Raw genomic sequence first — 21,100 nt, 5'->3', positions numbered from 1 at the left:
AACCTACCATATCCAAAATTGAACTCTCGTTCTTCCCTCACAAACTTAGGTTACCTGATGTCATTCCCATCTCAGTTAATAGCCACTCCCTCCTTTCACTCAGACCTTGAGAGCCACATCCTTTACTCCTTTTTTTGTCTTCTACCCTCATATCCAATTCATTATCATCTGTAAATCTCTTCCAAATATGTCTAGAATTGGACCATTTCTCACAGGCTCCTACTACCCTACTCCAAATTCATACCAACTCTCACCTTGATGGTTGCAGTAGTCTAGTAATCTGTTTCCATCCTGGCTCCTCTACAGTCTGTTCTCAAGATAGCAGGCAGAGTGATGATATTAAAATATAAGTCAGAGATCATGTCCTTCTGCAGCTCAAAACCCTCCACTGATTCCCCATTTCAGTGAGTAAAAGCCATTGTTTTTATATAATGGCCTGGAATGTCCCATACAATATTGATGTGTCACCTCTCTAATCACATTTTCTATAACTCACCTTTTTTTTTTTTTTTTTTTTTTTTTTTGAGACAGAGTCTCGCTCTGTCGCCCAGGCTTGGGTGCAGTGGCCGGATCTCAGCTCACTGCAAGCTCCGCCTCCCGGGTTTATGCCATTCTCCTGCCTCAGCCTCCCGAGTAGCTGGGACTACAGGTGCCCGCCACCTCGCCCGGCTAGTTTTTTTTTTTTGTATTTTTTAGTAGAGATGGGGTTTCACCGTGTTAGCCAGGATGGTCTCGATCTCCTGACCTCGTGATCCACCCGTCTCGGCCTCCCAAAGTGCTGGGATTACAGGCTTGAGCCACCGCGCCCGGCCTAACTCACCTTTTTGCTACAGCCATAATGGTCTTCTTCCTCTTCCTTGAGTATGCCAGGGATGATCCCCACAACAGGGCCTTTGAATGTGTCTGGAATACTCTATCTCCTCAGAGAGAGGCTTATTTCCCTAGGCTTCTGTGTCCTCATGTATACAATGAAGTTCACTTAGATGACCTCTAAGGTCTTTTCTAGCCACAAAATAGTATTGCTGTCGTACTCTAGAATATATACAGCTCCAGGGTTGGAATCCTGCCTCAACTCCTCAAACTAATGTCTAAGGCCTTCTATAATCTAACCCCACCTAATTATATGATGTATATCCAACCGTTTGGACATAATAGTCTGTTCTTGTCAGACTGGTCTCTTTCCTTCCCTTTCCCACAGATGATTCCCTTTTGGGGTTATGTGTTCTTTCTGTTCCTTCCACTTAGAATGCCCATTTTTTTCTCTCACTACAAATAACCCTCTAGGTCTCAGTCAAAATCTGCTATTTCCTTGAGAATCATTTGATGTTATATTTTTTCATTATCTCCTGCATGCAACCCGTCTTACTGGGTGCTATTTCATTGTTTATTTCAGCTGAACACTCTCATGTTTTATCTCTTAAATGTCCTAAGAATTATGAGAGCCAAAATATAACACATATACATTAATAAGCAGCCTAACCTGATGAGCAAATTCAAGAGAACTCACTGTAATAAAAAATATTCAAGCTTTGATTGGCAAAACATGGCAATGTGTACAAATACCTTTATATAGATACCAAACAGAACACCCTAAAGAACTATACCCAAGTATTTGCTTTCTGATTAAACATATGGCTTACCTTTTCTCTGAAGTAGTACTGTGAACATGGATTTTGGAGTTAGACCTCAAATGTCAGCTCTCCCGTTACATAGATCTGTGATAAATTGCTTTATCAGTTTGAGCCTCATTTATACTTGGCTATAAAATAAAATCAAAATAATAACAGCATTATTATGACAGTAGCATTACTATAATGATATTAAAATAATGGGTACACAGTTCATTTACCATACCTGGCACATAATAGACACTCAGACAATACTTGTTCTATCCTAATGTTCTAATTCCTCTCCTTAGAGTCAAAATCACCCATAATGTACTGCTGTAGGCCAAAGTCCCACCAGCCATTGTGCCATGATGATAGAAATCTCATGCCATTTTGACTCTTAATAACTGAAGAGCTGGCCAGTTGCAGTGGCTCACACCTGTAATCCCAGCACTTTGGAAGGCCAACGTGGGTGGGTCCGTGGAGCCCAGGAGATCGAGACCAACCTGGGCAACATGGCAAAATCCCATCTCTACAAAACAATACGAAAATTAGCCAGACATGGTGGCACATGCCCATAGCCCCAGCTACTCAGGAGACTGAGGCAGAAGGATTGCTTGAGCCCAGAAGTCGAAGGTTGCAGTGAGCCAAGACCACGCCACTGCACTGCAGCCTGAGTGACAGAGCAAATACCCTGTCTCAAAAACAAAAAACAAAACTGAAGAACCTTGGGCTGGGCACAGTGGTTCATGCATGTAATCCCAGCACTTTGGGAGGCCAAGGCAGTAGGAACACTTAAGCCCAGGAGTTTGACACCAGCCTGGGCAACATAATAAGATCCCTGTCTCTACAAAAAAATAAAAAATAGATTTTTTAAAAACTGAAGAGCCTTGAGTGTTTCTATCCATGTGACCTCATTAGATCTTCCTTGGTACTCCCATGCATATCACAACTATTTTGGAGCTTGCCCACTACCAGCGAGGACATGTTGTGTCTCCGTACCCAGTGTCCATTTGTCTGTGCTGAGAAGAAAGTAAATAGGGCCTACCAAAAGCAAAACTGTGAAATAATTCATTTGTATTGACTTTCTCTAGCCTCCACTTTTGCTGCTTCTTGCTGCTTCAACTGTGGGAAATTGTCTGTCTCTTTTTGCATTCAGGCCTATGCAAAAATGAAAGGATCTGATAGAATCTTCATATGAAACTTATGCCATTTTGCTAATTCTGTCTATTTATGAACTGTCTCAATTACTGTAACTTTATAATCAGCTGGCTATCTAGTAGTGAAGTCTTCCATCATTTAAAAACCTCGACAATATAAATATTAATAAAAATCAGGTATTGGGATTGTTATTAATCCCAATAAAACATGGGATTAATAAAATTAACATGGAAGGGAATGTAAGTGGGCTAACATCCTCAATTTTCATAATATAGAGCCAGAAATGATAACCTTTTTAAAATTTTTGATGGAAAAGTTTAACCATAATGATATCAAGTAAATAGAATGAATGAACCCACCAGTACTCATTCCCTACCTTGCTCTAGTCCAGTACTATTTCTTCTATAACCCCTGCTCATTTCCCACCTCCACCTACCCATTGGATGGGATTATTTTGAAGCAAATCTAGGGGGATCTTTAGAGACTGATATTTCTGTTGTGAAGAAACATTTACCTAAAGTTTAGTATTTTGTTTGGTTTCTGCATTTGTTAACATCAAGCAAAATTAGATTTAATTATTTTATTGAAAGGAGCATTTTTGTCTGGGTGCGGTGGCTCATGCCAGTAATCCCAGCACTTTGGGAGGCCAAGTTGGGAGAATTGCTTAAGGCCAGGAGTTTGAGACCACCCTGACCAACATGGTGAAACCCCGTCTCTACTAAAACTACAAAAACTAGCCAGGCATGATTGTACTCACCTGTAGTCCCAGGTACTCAGAAGGCTGAGCCATGAGAATCACATGAACCTGGGAGGCAGAGGTTGCAGTGAGCCGAGATTGCGCCACTGCACTCCAGCCTTGGTAACAGAGCAAGAATCTGTCTCAAATTTTAAAAGTAGCATCTTTATAAAATGATTGTTTTCTTTATATCTTGCAAACGAATGCATAGAAAAAATAGAATGATGATCATTATGTTAATGAGTCTGGTGGTAGAGTTCAAGTGGCTTTCGAAGTCTGTATACTTTTCTATATTAAGTTTTTTTCTAAGGAACTATATAATTTATAAAAATAATGTAATTATTAAAAGTTGAAGATAATAAGTAATAATATTAATATTTTGTTTAATTTATAAGAATTTTAATTTTCAGGGTGCAGTGCTACCTCAAGAAATAAGCCAAGTAAACCAACATCATAAATCTGGCTTTAATGACAACAGTGTTAAATATCAGCAAAGAAAACATGACCCTCACAGAAAATGTAAGTTTTATATTAGAAAGGTGTACTTGTATGTGCTATCTGCTTCTTTTTTAAAAAAATAAACAATTTTATTGAGATATAATTCACATACCATAAAGTAAATTCATTCTTTTAAAGTATTCAGTAAGTGGTTTTTTGTATTTTCACAAAACTTTATAACCAACACCACCATCTAAATTTAGAAAATTTTTGTCACCTGAAAAAGAAGCACCATACCTATTAGCAGTCACTCCTCCAGGCCCTGGCAACCCATAGTTTACTTTCTGCCTCTATTGATTTGCCTGTTCTAGACAATATAAATGGAATCAGAAAATATATGAACTTTTATGACTGACTTCTTTCACTTGTGTATTTTCAAGATTTATCTATGTTGTAGCATGTACAGTTGGCCCTCCGTACCTGTGGGTTCCACATCCATGGATTCAACCAATTGAGGATCAAAAACATTCAGAAAAGACAGAGTGCGGTGGCTCATGCTTGTAATCCCAGCACTTTGGGAGGCCAAGGCAGGCAGATCACTTGAGCCCAGAAGTTCAAGACCAGCCTGGAAAACATGACAAAACCCTATCTCTACCAGAAATATAAAAATTAGCCAGGTGTGGTGGCATGCACCTGTAGTCCCTGCTATTCAGGAGGCTGAGGTGGAAGGACTGCTTGAGCCTGGGTGGGGGGCAGAGGTTGCAGTGAGCTAAGATCGGCCACTACACTCCAGCCTGGGTGACAGAGTGAGACCCCTTCTCAAAAAAAAAAAAAAAGAGGATGATTGTGTCTGCTCTGAACATGTGCACACTTTTTAATCTTATTCCCCTAAACAACACAGTATGACAACTATTTACACAGCATTTACCTTGTATCAAGCATTGTAAGTAATCTAGAGATTATTTAATATATAAGGAGTATGTGTGTAGATTGTAGGCAAATACTACACTGTTTTCTCTAAGGGACTTGAGTGTATGTGGATTTTGATAGCCACAGGAGGTCCTGGAAGCAATCTTCCACAGATACGGAGGGACAACTGTATCAGTACTTCATCCTTTCTTATGGCTGAGTAATATTCCATTGTATGAATGCTACGTTTTGTCTATCTGTTCATCCATTTGTAGACATGGAGGTTGTTTCCACATTGGGGCTATAGTGAATAATGCTGCTATGAATATCTGTGGAAAAGTTTTTGTGTGAACATATGTTTTCAGTTCTCTTGGGTGTATGCATATGAGTGAAATTACTGAGTTGTATGGTAGTAACTCTTAAGTTCAGCTTTTTGTAGAACTACCAAATTGGATATTACCATTTTACCTTTGTACTAGCGATGTGTGAAGGTCCAATTTCTCCACATCCTTCACAACAGTTGTTATTGTCCCTCTCTTTGACGATAGTCATCCTAGTAGGTGTGAGGTGGAATGTCCTTGTGATTTTCATTTGTAATTTATTAATAACTAATAATGTTGATTATCTTTCATGTGCTCAACATGCTCACTTACTAACTGTATATCATCTTTGGAGAAATGTCAATTCAAATCCTTGGTTCATTTTTGAATTGGATTTTTTATCTTTTTTCTTGATTTGTAAGAGTTCTTTATATATGCTAGATATTACATGCTTCTTGGATATGTGATTTGCAAATTTCTCCCATTCTGTGGGTTTTCTGTTAACTTTCTTTATACTCTCCTGAAACACAAAAATTTTAAATTTTTACGAAGTCCAATTTATGTGTTTTTTTCTGCTTTGTCTTTGGTTGCTTGTACCTTAGGTGTCACATCTGAGAAACCATTCCCTAATCCAAAGTCACAAAGAGTTACAGTGTGTTTTCTTGTAAGAATTTTACTGTTTTAGCTCTTAGATTTGGGTCTCTTTCCATTTTAAGTAAAAGTTTATACATGATATGATATACAAGTTCATATTCATTCTCCTATGTACATCCATTTATCCAAACATTGTTTGTTAAAAAGACTACTCTTTCCCCATTGAATTTTCTTGACACCCCATTGAGTAGTCTTGGCACCCTTGTCAGAAATTATTTGATTATAGAGCCAGGCATGCATCTGTAGTACCAGCTGCCCAGGAGTCTGAGGCAGGAGGATTGCTTGAACCGAGGAATTTGAGTCCAGCCTGGGAAACAGTAAGACACCATCTCATTTTTAAGAAGTAGTTGACTTTAGATGTATGGGTTCATTTCTGGACTCTCAATTCCATTCCACTAATGTATATGCCTGTCCTTATGTGAAATACACAGTCTTTTTTTTTTTTTTTTTTTTTGAGACGGAGTCTCGCTCTGCCGCCCAGGCTGGAGTGCAGTGGCCGGATCTCAGCTCACTGCAAGCTCCGCCTCCCGGGTTTGCGCCATTCTCCTGCCTCAGCCTCCCGAGTAGCTGGGACTACAGGCGCCGCCACCTCGCCCGGCTAGTTTTTTGTATTTTTAAAGTAGAGACGGGGTTTCACCGTGTCAGCCAGGATGGTCTCGATCTCCTGACCTCGTGATCCGCCCATCTTGGCCTCCCAAAGTGCTGGGATTACAGGCTTGAGCCACCGCGCCCAGCCTAAATACACAGTCTTGATTACTGTAGCTTTGTTGTAAGTTTTGAAATCAGGAAGTTTGAGCCCTCTTTGTTCTTCTTTTTCAGGATCGTTTTCTCTATTCTGGGTCTCTTGCATTTCCATACGAATTTATGATCATCTTGCTTATTTCTGCAAAAATGGTAGATGGAATTTTCATAGGGATTGCATTAAATCTGTAGGTTACTTTGGGTAGTATTGTCATCTTAACAGTATTAAGTCTTCCTGTCCATGATCCATGAACACAAGATGTCTTTCCATTTATTTAGGTCTTTAATTTCTTTCCATGATGTCTTGTAGTTTTCAGTTATACAAGTCTTACACTTTTTTGTTACGTTTATTTCCAAATATTTTACTCTTTTTCATGCTTTTTTCAATGGAACTGGGTTGTTAATTTTATTTTTTGATTGTTCATTGCTGTTATAGACATAAAACTGATTTTTTTATATTGATCTGGACACTTTCCTGAACTGTTCATTAACCCTAATTTTTTGTGGCTTCTGCAAATAGAGATAGTTTTACTTTTTCCTATATAATCTCAATGCCTTTTATTTCTTTTCTTGCCTAATTGCTGTGTTTACAACAACTAGTGCAGTGCTGAATAGAAGTGGTGAGGACATGCATCCTTGCCTTTTATTTGTTTTTTATCTTTTATTTTTAATTTTTGTGGATATATGGTAGGTGTATATATTTATGGGTTACATGAGATATTTTGATACAGGCATGCAATGCATAATGATCACATCAGGGTAAATAGGGTATTCATCACCTCAAGCATTTATCTTTTATGTTAGAAACAATATAATTATGTTCTCTTATTTATTTAAAAAGATATAATTATTTTGATTATAGTCACCCCATTATGCTAGCAAATACTAGGTCTAATTCATCTACTTTTTGTACCTGCTAACTATCCCCATTCTCCCCGCCCCACTGCTCTTCCCAGCCTCTAGTAACCATCCTTCTACTCTCTATCTTCATGAGTTCAATCGTTTTTAATTTTTAGCTCCCACAAATAAATGAGAGCATGTGAAATTTGTCTTTCTGTGCCTGGCTTATTTCACCTAACATATGATCTCCAGTTTGATCCATGTTGTTGCAAATGACAGGATCTCATTCTTTTTTATGGTCAAATAGTACTCCATTATGTATATGTACCACATGTTCTTTCTTCACCTGTTGATGGACACTTAAGTTGTTTCCAAATCTTGGCTATTGTGAACAGTGCTGCAACAAACATGAAAGTGGAGATAATCTCTGCAGTATACTGATTTCCTTTCTTTGGGGTATATACCCAGCAGTGAGATTGCTGAATTATTTGGTAACTCTATTTTTAGTTTTTTACAAAACCTCCAAATTGTTCACCAGTGTTTGTACTAATTTACCTCCCCACCAACAGTATACAGCGGTACCTTTTTCTCCACATCCTCGCCAGCATTTGTTACTTCCTGTTTTTGGATAAAAGCCATTTTATCTGGCGTGACATGATATCTCATTATAGTTTTGATTTGCATTTCTTTGATGATCAATGATGTTGAAAACCTTTTCTTTTTTTCTTTTCTTTTTTTTTTTTTTTTTTAAGACAGAGTTTCGCTCTCGTTGCCCAGGCTGGAGTGCAGTGGTGCGATCTCAGCTCACTGCAACCTTCGCCTCACTGTTTCAAGCAATTCTCCTGCCTCAGCCTCCCGAGTAGCCGGGATTACAGGCGTGTGCCACCACCCTTGGCTAATTTTTGTATTTTTAGTAGAGACAGGGTTTCACCATCTTGGCCAGCTGGTCTCGAACTCTTGACCTCGTGATCCATGTGCCTCGGCCTCCCAAAGTGCTGGGATTACAGGCGTGAGCCACCGCATCCAGCTGAGCACCTTTTCATATACCTGTTTGCCATTTATGCCTCTTGTTTTGAGAAAAGTCTGTTTGAAGCTTTTGCTCATTTTTTAATGAGATTATTAGATTTTTTTCCTAGAGAGTTGTCTGATCTCCTTATATATTCTTGTTATTATCCATCTTATCAGATAGATGGTTTGCAGATATTTTTTCCCATTCTGTGTATTGTCTCTTCATGTTGTTGATTGTTTCCTTTGCTGTGTAGAAGTTTTTTAACTTGATGTGATCCTATTTGTTTATTTTTGCTTTGGTTGTCTGTGCTTGTGGGGGACTAGTACTCAAGAAATCTTTGCCCAGTCCAGTGTCGGAGCTTCCCCAATGTTTTCTGTTAGTAGTGTCATACTTTAGGCTTAGACTTAAGTCTTTAATCCAGTTTGATTTTTGTATATAGCAAGAGATGGAGGTCTAGTTTCATTTTTCTGCACATGGATATCCAGTTTTCCCAGCACCATTTATTGAGGAGGCTATTCTTTCCCCAATGTATGTTCTTGGTGCGTTTGTCAAAAATGAGATGTGTGGATTTATTTCGGGGTTCACTGTTCTGTTCCACTGGTCTGTGTGTTTGTTTTTATGTCAGTGCCATGCCGTTTTCATTACCATAGTTCTGTAGTATGATTTGAAGTCAGGTAATGTGATTCTTCCAGTTTTGTTCTTTTTGCTCAGAATACCTTTGGCTATTCTGGGGTTTTTGTGGTTCCATGTAAATTTTAGGATTGTTTTTTCTATTTATGTAAAGAATGTCATTGGTATTTTGACCGGGATTGCATTGAATCTATAGATCCCTTTGAGTAATAGGACATTTTAACAATATTGATTCTTCCAGTCTGTGAACCTTGGAATGTCTTTCTCTTCTTTTGTGTCGTCTTCAATTTCTTGCATCAATGTTTTATAGTTTTCATTGTAGAGAACTTGTACTTCTTTGGTTAATTCCTACATAATTAGTTTTATCTGTAGCTATTGTAAATGGAATTACTTTCTTGATATCGTTTTCAGATTGTTTGCCGTTGACATATAAAAATGCTACTGATTTTTGTATGTTGATTTTGCATCCTGAAACTTTACTGAATTTATCAGTTCTGATAGTTTTTTGGTGGAGTCTTCAGGTTTTTCCAAATATTGTTTATTTCCCATCTGGAAGGTCTGTACAATGCTGAAAGTGGAATGTTGATGTCTCCAGCTATTACTATATTTGGATTTATCTCTTTCTTTAGTGCCAATAATATTTGCTCTATATACCTGGGTGCTCCAGTGTTGGATATATATTTTTTTACAATTGTTTTTATACAGATGTTGTATCCTCTTGCTGAATTGACCACTTTATCATTATATAATGATCTTCCTTGTGTCTTACTGTTTTTGTCTTGAAATGCATTTTGTCTAATATATAAGTATAGCTAACCCCTGCTCCATTTTGGTTTCCATTGACATTGGATAACTTTTTCTATCCCTTTATTTGTCTGCATGTGTCTTTATAGGTCACGTGTGTTTCTGTTAGGCAACAGATCATTGGGTCTTCTTTTTTTTTTTTAATCCATTCAGCCACTGTGTGTCTTTTCTTTTTTTTTTTTAAGTTGACAGCAGGACTTTATTATGGTATTTATCAGCATATATATAAAGCACACTTTTCAGTTCCTTTTTATTTTTATTTTTATTTATTTATTTTTTTTTTGAAAAGAGAGTGAAAAGGATTTATTGTCTACAAACATAATTACAATAAGCTCAATTCAAAATGGTGATTAAATTTTAATAAAGCCCATGGAGGGTGGTCTTCTTGCTGAGAAGGGGAGTGAGATGTATTTATAGAAGAAAGGGCTATTTCCCTCTACATCCTGACCCTGACGTGTCAAGGGTTAGTGTTGCACGAGTAGTTTTCATGCCTCAATTTTTATTCCAGACAATTCTTTTCATTAGAGAGTTTAGTTCATTGACATTCAGTGTTATTATTGACAAGTGAGGACTTCCTCCTGCCATTTTGTTATTTGTTTTCTGGTTGTTTTTTGGTCTTCTCTTCGTCCTTTCCTGACTTCGTTTTAGTGAAGGTGATTTTTGCTGGTGGTGTGATATAATTTCTTGCTTTTTATTTTTTGTGTATCTGTTTATGTTTTTGATTTGAAGTTATGAGTCTTGCAAATACTCTTATAACCCATTATTTTTAACAACTTAACACTTAACACTGCTTGCATAAACAAAAAGAAAACTAATAAAAAATCTGTAATTTAACTTCATCCTGCCGCTTAATATTTTGCTGTTTCTATTTATATCTTACTATATTGTCTATGCCTTGAAAAGTTGTCAGTTATTATTTTTCATTGGTTCATCAGTTGTAATAATATAACACACCATACAGTGTTGTATTATATGTTTTTCTGTGTACTTACTGTTACCAGTGAGTTTTGTGCCTTCAAATAATGTCTTATTGCTCGTTAACATTTTTTGCTTTCTGATTAAAGTACTCCCTTTAGCATTTCTTGTAGGGCAGATGTGATGTTGATGAAATTCCTCAGCTTTTGTTTGAGAAAGTCTTTATTCTTCCTTCATGTTTGAAGGATTTTTTTTTTTTTTTTTTTTTTTTTTGGTCAGGTATACTATTATAGGATAAAAATTTTTTTCTTTCAGCTCTTTAAATACGTCATGCCACTGTCTTCTCACCTGTAAGATTTGCACTGAAAAGTCTGCTGCCAGATGTATTGTAGTTCCATTGTATGTTATTTGTTTCTTTTCTCTTGCTGCTTTATGATCTTTTCTTTATCTTTGACCTTTAGGAGTTTGGTTATTAAATGCCTTGAGGTAGTCTTCTTTGGGTTAAATCTGCTTAGTATTCTATAACCTTCTTGTCCTTGGATTTTGATACCTTTCTCTAGGTTTGAGAAGTTGTGTGAAATTATCTCTTTGAATAAACTTTCTACCCCTCTTTCTCTACCTTCTTTAAGGCTTAATAACTCTTAGATTTTCCCTTTTGAGGCTGTTTTCTAGATCTTGTAGACGTGTTTCATTCTTTCTTATTCTGTTTTCTTTTGTCTTCTGTGTGTGTGTGGTTGGTTGGTTGGTTGGTTGTTTTTGAGATGGAGTTTCGCTTTTGTTGCCCAGGCTGGAGTGCAATGGTGCAATCTCAGCTCACCGCTTCCTCTGCCTCCCGGGTTCAAGCAGTTATCTTGCCTCAGCCTCCTGAGTAGCTGGGGTTACAGACATACGCCACCACGTCTGACTAATTTTGTATTTTTAGTAGAGACGGGGTTTCTCCATGTTGGTCAGTCTGGTCTCGAACTCCCAATGTCAGGTGATCCACCTGCCTCAGCCTCCTAAAGTGCTGGGATTACAGGCATGAGCCACCGTGCCTGGCCTATGTATTTTCAAATAACCCGTTCAAGCTCACTAATTCTTCTGCTTAATCAGTTCTGCTATTATGAGACTCTGATACATTCTTCAGTATATCAGTTGCTTTTTTCAACTCCAGAATTTCTGCTTGATTCTTTTTAATTATTTCAATATCTTTGTGAAATTTATCTGATAGAATTCTGATTCTTTCTCTATGTTATCTAGAATTTCTCTGAGTTTCCTCAGAACAGCTATTTGGGGATTTTGTTTGTTTGTTTTTATTTTTTGTTTTTGTTTTTGAGGCAGGGTCTTGCCCTGTTGCTGGAGTGCAGTGGTACTATTACGTCGCACTGCAGGCTCAACCTCTTGGGCTCAATCAGTCCTCCCACCTCAGCTTCCCAAAGTGCTGGGATTACAGGCATGAGCCAACGCACGTGACCAAAACAGTTATTTTGAATTCTCTGTCTGAAAGGTCACATATCTTTGTTTCTCCAGGATTGGTCCCTGGTGCCTTACTTAATTTGTTGAAGTTATGTTTTTTGCTGGATGGTCTTGATGCTTGTTGACATTCATTGGTGTCTGGGGATTAAAGAGTTAGATACTTCTCATAGTCTTCAAAGTCTAGGCTTGTTTGTAGCAGTCCTTCTTGGGAACACTTTCTAAGTATTTGAAATGACTTGGATTTTGTGATCTAAGCCGTATCTACATTAAGGAGCACCTCTAGCCCAATAATTCTGTGGTTCTTAGAAAATCAGAGGTACCGTCTTGGTGGTCCCGGAGAAGATTCAAAAGAATTCTCCAGATTCCCAGGCAGACTCTTGTTCTCTTCCTTTACTTTCTCCCAGACAAGTGGGGTCTCTCTCTCTCTTTCTGAGCCACCTGGGCTTGGGGATGGGGTGACACAGGTACCCCTGTGGCCACCACCACTGGGACTCCACTAGGTCAGACCTGAAGCCACCACAGTACTGGATCTCGCCCGCAGCCCACCATACCCGGCTGTCACCTGTGTTTACTCAAGATCCTAGTGCTCTATAATCAGTAGATGGTGAAACCAGCCAGGCTTGTGTCCTTCCCTTTAGGGAAATGTGTTCCCTTAGGTCCCAGGTAGATCCTGAGGTGCCATCCAGGAGATAGGGACTGGATTTAAAAACCTTAGAAATCTACCTTGTGTTGTACTGCAGCTAAGCTGGCCCTGAAACCTTGAGACATTACCCTTCCCACTCTTCCCTTCACTTTCTGCAGGCAGAGGAGTATTTCCCTGTGGCCATCACCAACCACACACCCATGGGGAGTACTGCTAGGCTGTTGCTAATGTTCTCTTAAGGCCCACGGGCTCTTCAGTCAGCTTGTGATAAATGCTGCCTGGCCTGGGACTTACCCTTCAGGGCAGTGGAGTTCCCTCTGGCCCAAGGCAGGTCTAGAAATGCCATCTAAACCACACCCTGGAATTGGGGACCCTGAGAGCCCACTTAGTGCTCTGTCCCACTTGGCAGAGCTGATACCTAAGATGCAAGACAAAATCTCCTCTACTTTTCCCTCTGTTTTTCTCAAGTAGGACTCTCTCAGCATAGCCACCACAGCTGGGCATGTGCTAGGTCTCTTACGAAGCCAGCATGTCTCAGAGTCTCATCCAAGGCATATGGGTACTACCTGGTATCGCTGCTGGTTGTTTCGGTCCCAAGGGTTCTTTAGTTAACAGGTGGCAAATCCTGCCAAGACTGGGTTCTTCCCTTGAGGACTGTAGGTTCCCTTCTAGCCCAGGGCATGTCTAGAGATGTCATCCAGGAGTGCTATGGCCTGGAATGGGATCTCATGACTCTGACACAAGCCTTACTGAGTTGGTATCCAAGATACAAAAGTCCTCTTTACTCTTCCGTTTTCTTTCCTCAGAGAGGGATGTCTTTTGGAGCCTCAAGCTGTTTTGCCTGGGGTTGGGGGAGTTGGGGGAGTGGTGGCAAAAGCACTCCCTTAGCTGCCCCAGCAAGAGTCTCAGTAAGTCACATGCCTAGCAAATCCAAGGCTGCAAGCCCAACTCAGCACTAGGATGTATAGTCCTTGTGGCCTTGACAGCCTTTCAGGTTTATTTAGAGCTCCAAAGCTCTTCAGTCTATGGGGGCAAGGCTTGCAGGTACTCAAGTTCCCACTGCCTTTTTTCTTGAATAAACACTCCCTAGATTGCTGCAAGCCTTTGGTTAACTTCTGTGGTTCTGAAAATATGAATTCTGCTAATTTATGCCCATTCTCTTGTTGCTTTTATGGAGGAGAGTATTTCTGGAGGTCCTTACTCTGACATTTTTGCTGATGTCCCTTCCCTAACTACTTGAGATAAATCTTAGAGTGATCCAGTTACTTTTCTACTTATAAACACTTACCTATTATATACTCCAAATTATATTACAGGCTTTTCTTTAAAATAGGTGCAAATATTTTGTTAATATTCTCTCTCACATAATTTATATATTTATACTCTTTAAATTTATTCAGTAGTGTCTACTGTGTTCAGGCACAGTCAGGAATGAGAATCTTCATCCTGTAGTAATTATTTCTCTTCCCTTGACCAAAGTATTTCCAAATATCAGAAAATTATTCTTTATGTTCAAATTATGACTCGTTTATTGATTCAACTACTATTTATTGAGTACAAGGCACTGTTCTAGATGCTGAGGATATATAACTGAAAAAGAAGACAGATTTTCTGACCTCTTAGAGTATAATGGCGTTTACACTCTAAGATGGAGACTGATAATAAGCAAGTAAACAGTAAATCTCATAATCTGAAGTAATGATAAGTGCTGTGATGAAAAGTAAAACAGATTAAGAGGATAGAGTGACAGGGGTGCTCTTTTAAATTGGGTTTACAAGAAAGGTCTTTCTGAGGAGATGAGATTCCAGCAGAGACCCTAATAAAGGGTTCAAGAAGGCATGAACTGTGCAAAGCTAGCTGAAGAACTTTCCAGTAAAGGAAATATCAAGTGCAGAGCCCTGAGTCTAACTTATTATATTTTATATATGCATGACACTTTATTTATCTGTATATTATAGGTAGTAAAATCTTTTAAACATTTTTTCTAAAAAGCTGTTTTCGGGCCGGGCGCGGTGGCTCAAGCCTGTAATCCCAGCACTTTGGGAGGCCGAGACGGGTGGATCACGAGGTCAGGAGATCGAGACCATCCTGGCGAACACGGTGAAACCCCGTCTCTACTAAAAAAATACAAAAAACTAGCCGGGCGAGGCGGCGGGCGCCTGTAGTCCCAGCTACTCGGGAGGCTGAGGCAGGAGAATGGCGTAAACCCGGGAGGCGGAGCTTGCAGTGAGCTGAGATCCGGCCACTGCACTCCAGCCCGGGCGACAGAGCCAGACTCCGTCTCAAAAAAAAAAAGCTGTTTTCAAAAAAATTTTGTGGTTTTTAACTTTGGTTCAGTTTGGTAACTGCTATACCTTTTTTAATACCAGTATCTATATGTTATTTTGGTTTATTTTACTCTTTAAGTTAAATACAGATTAATGTCCCTGTAATCTGATAATGATAAATACAGCATAAAGGTGTTATATTCAAATGGATTTTAATTTTTCTTCAAATTAATATTTACATAAATGTATGTAAACGATTTGAGTTATGCGGAGTTTCAATTAGTTTTCTTTTGTGTATGTCTCAACAAATATTCACTGTCAAGGCATGTCAGCTCACATTTTCTTTTCCTTTGTTTCATAAGATCACTTTCTTCCTTTCCTCTCTTCCTTACCTCCATTACCTTCCTTTCCTGCCCTTCCTCCCCTTCTCTATTCCTCTCTCACCCTTCCTTCTCCCCTTTGTGCTTCCTTCCCCTGTCTCTGATCGCATTCCCTCCCTCCCATGCCCTCCTCACTATTCCCCTTCCCCTGCTTCTTTCCTCAGTCTTTCTTTTTTAATATTCCCTCCCTCCCTCCCTCCCTCCCTCCCTCCCTCCCTCCCTCCCTTCCTTCCTTCCTTCCCTCCTTCCTTCCTTCCTTCCTTCCTTCCTTCCTTTTTCTTCTTCTCTTTCCACCCACCTTTTTATTTTTCCAGGCTGGCTTAATGAACAGTCTAGTGATAGAAAGGGGTAAAAATAAGTTATAGTAGATCTATATAATCCTGTATATCCAGTATAATAGAATATTATGCAATAATTTCAAAGTATGTTTTTTGTGCTTCTTCAAATCTACCTCATGCCCCTCGTATTCTTCATCTTCATATTCTGTCATTTACCAAATCCTATGAAAGTAATCTCTCAGATTCATCCTTTGCTATCTCCTTCATCTTCACATCCTGTCATTAGCTGAATCCTAGAATTTTTCAAATTCATTATTTTTGTTTATCCTACCATCCCCCAATTTCCCCTTAACAGGGCTATTCAAATAGCTGCCTGAGTTGGTCTTGTATTATTATTCTATCTAGCCAATAGGCTATTGCCATATTTTAATCATCCTAAAGCACCGTTCTCATCAGATTACTACCTGCTCAAAAACTCTCTGTTATTGGCTGCCCATTGCCTACCAACTTAATATAATAGCATAGTCTTCAGTAACTTGCAAATTAAGGCTCTAACCTGCTTTTTTAGTTCTCTTAAGCTCCACTTTACTCCTTAACTTTCTGCTTCCATGTCTTTTTTCCCACTATTTCCTTTGCCTGGAGTACTTAACTTCTTAGTCTGCCCTTTAGAAACCTACCATCCTTCGAGGCCCAATTCAGATGCCACCTTTCCATTTTCACTACTCTTATCTAAGTGTCTCTTCTCCCCCTTATCTATATTATAAATTCCTTTAAGTTCAAAGACTGTGTCTTAAAATTATCTGAGTTTTTAACACAGTGCCTTGCTATTATAAATATTTGGTAGTTTTAATTGTGCAGTAAATACTTCCATTTATGAAAATTTCTGTTTTCTTGTCTCTAGTTAAAGAAGAGGGTAAGAGTCCTAAAGCTGAGTGTTGGTCCCAAAAAATGTCCAATAAGCAGGTAAGCTTCCTTAAAATCAAATTTCTGGTTACCAGTTTCTTAATGCAATTTGTGGCTCTGTAGCATTGTACTGAATTTCTAAACCTTTTCAACCAAATTTATAAGATATGGGACCAGAGGGTCACTGAAGTTAAGCTGACAGTCACTTGGATGGGAGTTTGTACACCTAAAGTCCCAGATTTGGAACTAGAAGCACCTGAAATCCTGATTCTCTCATTTAATAGTTGGGTGGCCTTGAGCAATTCACTTTACCTCTCACAGTCTCAATTTTCTCATCTTTAAGTGGAGATAAAAATATCAATCTCGGCCGGGCGCGGTGGCTCAAGCCTGTAATCCCAGCACTTTGGGAGGCCGAGACGGGCGGATCACAAGGTCAGGAGATCGAGACCATCCTGGCTAACACGGTGAAACCCCGTCTCTACTAAAAACACAAAAAATTAGCCGGGCGAGGTGGCGGCGCCTGTGGTCCCAGCTACTCGGGAGGCTGAGGCAGGAGAATGGCTGGAACCCGGGAGGCGGAGCTTGCAGTGAGCTGAGATCTGGCCACTGCACTCCAGCCTGGGCGACACAGCGAGACTCCGTCTCAAAAAAAAAAAAAAAAAAAAAATATCAATCTCTTGGCCAGGCGTGGTGGTTCACACCTGTAATCCCAGCACTTTGGGAGGTGGGTGGATCACCTGAGGTCAGGAGTTCAAGACCAGCCTGGCCAACGTGGTGAAAGCTTGTCTGTACTAAAAATACAAAAAAATCAGCCAGGCGTGGTGGCATGTGCCTGTAATCCCAGTTACTTGGGAGGCTGAGGCAGGAGAATCACTTGAACCCGTGAGGTGAAGGTTGCAGTGAGCCGAGATTGCGCCACTGCACTCCAGCCTGAGCAACAGTGAGAATCTGTCTCAAAAAAAAAAATTAATCCCTTGTAGTTGCTCCCAGTATATATGGTCTTTGATATGTGTGTGTGTGTGTGTGTGTGTATACACATATATATACACACGTAGACATATATGGTCTTATATATACACATAGACATATATATATGGTCATATATATACACACACAGACGTGTATGGTCTTACATATATATGTTCTTATATATATACACACACATATATACCATATATATGACATATATATGGCCTTTTATATGTATATATTTACACACACACTTATATATAATATGGAAATATATGTTTACATATACAGTTGAAGTACATGGAACAAAATGGCAAACTTAGGCTAAATTCTGTGGAATTAGATTGGTGTGGGGGAAGCTGAGATCATTTATATTTTACTTTATATAGTCTCTGCTGTTTACAAGGATTTTGTATACATTTTATAATGAAAGAATAACAAAGTTTTGATCTAAAAAAATTTGACATGTGTATTTATTAGATGTGTACTTTTCTGTATGCCTATCATATTTTAATATATATTTTTAAAAATTGATCTCTTATAGTAATATATTAAATTTATAAACAGTGTCTTAGCTAAATATTTGGAACATAACAGGTAGTAAATGGAACCCATTAATGTTTAGATACCAGTAAACGGTTTAATTGCTTGACTTTTAAGGCCCTCTCCTTTTGAAACTTATACTGTAATTTCCTTTCTTCTGGAAAAGGGATTGATAAACTTTTTGTGCAATAGACATCTTTGGTGAAGCCCATGAACTTTTGGCGAAGCCATTATTATTCTCAGAACAGTATTTTTAATGCTAAAATAAAATACATACGGTTTTAAAGAAAACCAGTTATACTGATATACAATTAGAATCACCAGTGTTGTGGTTTTCGTAGTTGATTTGGGCTGCTGTAATAACAATACCACAGACTAGGTACATTTGAACAATAAACATTTATTTCTCACAGCTCTGGAGTCTGAGAAGTCCAAGATCAAGGCACTAGCAGAATAATGTCTTTAATGCTAAAAAGATTTAAAAGAAAACCAGTTATATTGAAATACAGTTAGAATCTGGTAAAGTGCCATTGTCTGGTGGGGTCTCCCTTTCTGGCTTGCAGATAATGCGTCTTCTCATAATCTAATATGATGGAGAGAAAGAGCTCTATTCTCTTTCTCTCATATAAGGACACTAATACCATCATGGGTGTTGCACCCTGAAGACCTCATCTAAACCTAATTACCTACCAAAGGCCCCACCTCCTAATATGATCCCATTAGGAGTTAGGATTTTAACAGAAGAATTTTGGGGGAATACAAACATGCAGACCATGTAAGTGGTTTGTTGCCTATATTCATAATTGCAGGAAATGCTAAATCTCATTTAGAGGTTAATGAAGATAAAGGTGTAATTTTCCCCATCCCAGTTTATAGGCACCCTTTTCTTACGATATAAAAGGGAAAATAGCACATAAAATTTTTTGCAACAATTCATTTAGAACACTATTACATGTTAACTATAAATATATTTGCACAAAAAGTTTATTCTTACTTTTTTTGTAGACTTTGGAAGGGCCTACCAAATATGATATTAAGCTATCAAAGAGAAATGAAAGTCCAGAAGTCTCAGAAACCCAAAAGGTTGTGACTGGTTATTCAAATGCTATTGTTGCAGTAAAAAACTATTTATTCAAATTCTCTTCCCAAACTTTTAACACCTGGGAAGATGGTTGAGTGAAATTGAATGACCATTTTTGTATATAAAACTCAGCTTTTTGTGTGTTCTTGTGTTATACTTTCATCTTCATGCCCAAAATATTTATTCTTTTAGCCTAATTCTGGAGTTGAGAACTTTTTAGCGTCTTTGAATATCTCCAAAGAAAATGAAGTACAGTCATCTCATCATGGGGAGCCTCCAAGTGAAGAGCATTTGTCACCACAATCATTTGCCATGGTTCGTATTTTCTAGGAACTTTCTTACTATGGTAATTTCTCGACTGTTGACCATGCAGACATATCCCATGCAAGTGTTCAAACACTTCCCTCGTGGAGGCTGGTATGTTACATCATTATTGTCATCTTGTGAGGAAGCCAGGCTGCCCTGGGCAATTTAGCCATACTTTTTCTCTTTAGACCACAATTCCCCTGCTTTTCAAACATTGCTACTAGGTAACTGGGGTAAAAGTTAAGCAGGAGGATAAGTATCATTTCTATATCAGAAATGTGGGTGGTGGGTTTTTTTCAGTTTCTATCTGAATGTAGTTAGTGTCTTAATTTTTAACAATGGAATTCTTTCCAAGAAAGATCAGTAAGTTCTATAACTCTAATGTTGACTTTCTTCGCTTCACCCTCACCATCTCCATGTGAATCATTTTCAAAAAGAAGGGAACACGGATGCTTAAAGAAATTCTAAAAATTGATGGCTCTAACACTGTGGACCGTAAGAATGAAATGAAACAGATTGGTAATGAAATCCCTGTTTCCTCTATTAGAAGAGATGAATATGGATTACCCTCTCAGCCTAAACAAAGTAAGAAATTAGGTAAGTAAACTAAATACTATTACCAATAATATCATTTTAAAAATTCATTTGGTTCTTTTTATTGGGTACTTTTAAAGATAAAACTACTTTTATTTTAATTAATTTGTTTGTTTGAGAGATGGTGTGTCCCCATATTGGCCAGGCTGGTCTCAAACTTCTGACCTCAGGCAGTCCTCTCACCTCAGCCTCCCAAAGTGCTGGGATTACAGGTATATGCCACCACATCTGGCCCAAAACTACTTTTATTCTTAAAACTATAATTTTTATACTTGTTTCAGTTATATAATAATGTAACTGGCCAGGTGTGGCTCATGCCTGTAATCCCAGAACTTTGGGAAGCTGAGGCAGGCAGATCACTTGAGCTCAGGAGTTCAAGACCAGCTGGGCAACATGGCAGAAACTCCATCTCTGTAAAAAATAAAAAAGTTAGCGGGTGTGGTGGCTTGTGCTACTGGGGAGGCTGACATGGTAGGATTGCTTGAGCCCAGGAGGTGGAGGTTGCAGTGAGCCAAGATCATGCCACTGCACTCCAACCTGGGCAACAGAGACAGACCCTGTCTCAAAAAAAAAAAGAAAAGAAAAAAAGAACAGTAATAATATAACCATGTAACCAGTAGATCTACAGTCACTAAATGTCTTCTTGTGATTACTTAATTGTAGTGTTATAGATATTCATTCTGTAGACATCCAAACCTTTAAAAGTTTGCACATTCTAGCTTTTGTCCTCAGTAATTTAAAAATGATCATGTAACTTCAATACATTATTTAACTTTTCTGAAATCTTGTTTGTTATTTATAAAATAATACATTGCAAATTACTTGTGACAGTTATATAACATGTATAAATATAAAGCAGTTAGCACTATGTCCAACACATTGTAGGTGCTAATAATTGATACTAATATGTTAAAATA

The 21,100-nt window shown here is 38.5% G+C and overlaps 1 protein-coding gene across 5 annotated transcripts in view; it reads left to right on the top strand.

Annotated features, from left to right (window-relative positions):
- XRN1 (5'-3' exoribonuclease 1) overlaps positions 1 to 21,100 on the top strand; it is a 137,188-nt gene that overhangs the window by 92,002 nt on the left and 24,086 nt on the right. For 3 of the 5 annotated variants that reach the window (XM_050778105.1, XM_050778108.1, XM_050778109.1), the window contains 4 exons: positions 3,915 to 4,023; positions 16,689 to 16,750; positions 19,476 to 19,598; positions 20,027 to 20,186. In XM_050778105.1, the coding sequence (XP_050634062.1) occupies positions 3,915 to 4,023; positions 16,689 to 16,750; positions 19,476 to 19,598; positions 20,027 to 20,186 (454 nt within the window). The remainder of the gene's footprint in view (positions 1 to 3,914; positions 4,024 to 16,688; positions 16,751 to 19,475; positions 19,599 to 20,026; positions 20,187 to 21,100) is intronic. The other 2 variants (XM_050778107.1, XM_050778106.1) reach the window with 2 other exon arrangements.

This window comes from Macaca thibetana, chromosome 2 (genome assembly GCF_024542745.1).
Source record: "Macaca thibetana thibetana isolate TM-01 chromosome 2, ASM2454274v1, whole genome shotgun sequence".
NCBI lineage: Eukaryota > Metazoa > Chordata > Mammalia > Primates > Cercopithecidae > Macaca > Macaca thibetana.
Note: the sequence above shows the minus strand (reverse complement) of the source record. Positions and strands in the feature narration are given on the sequence as shown.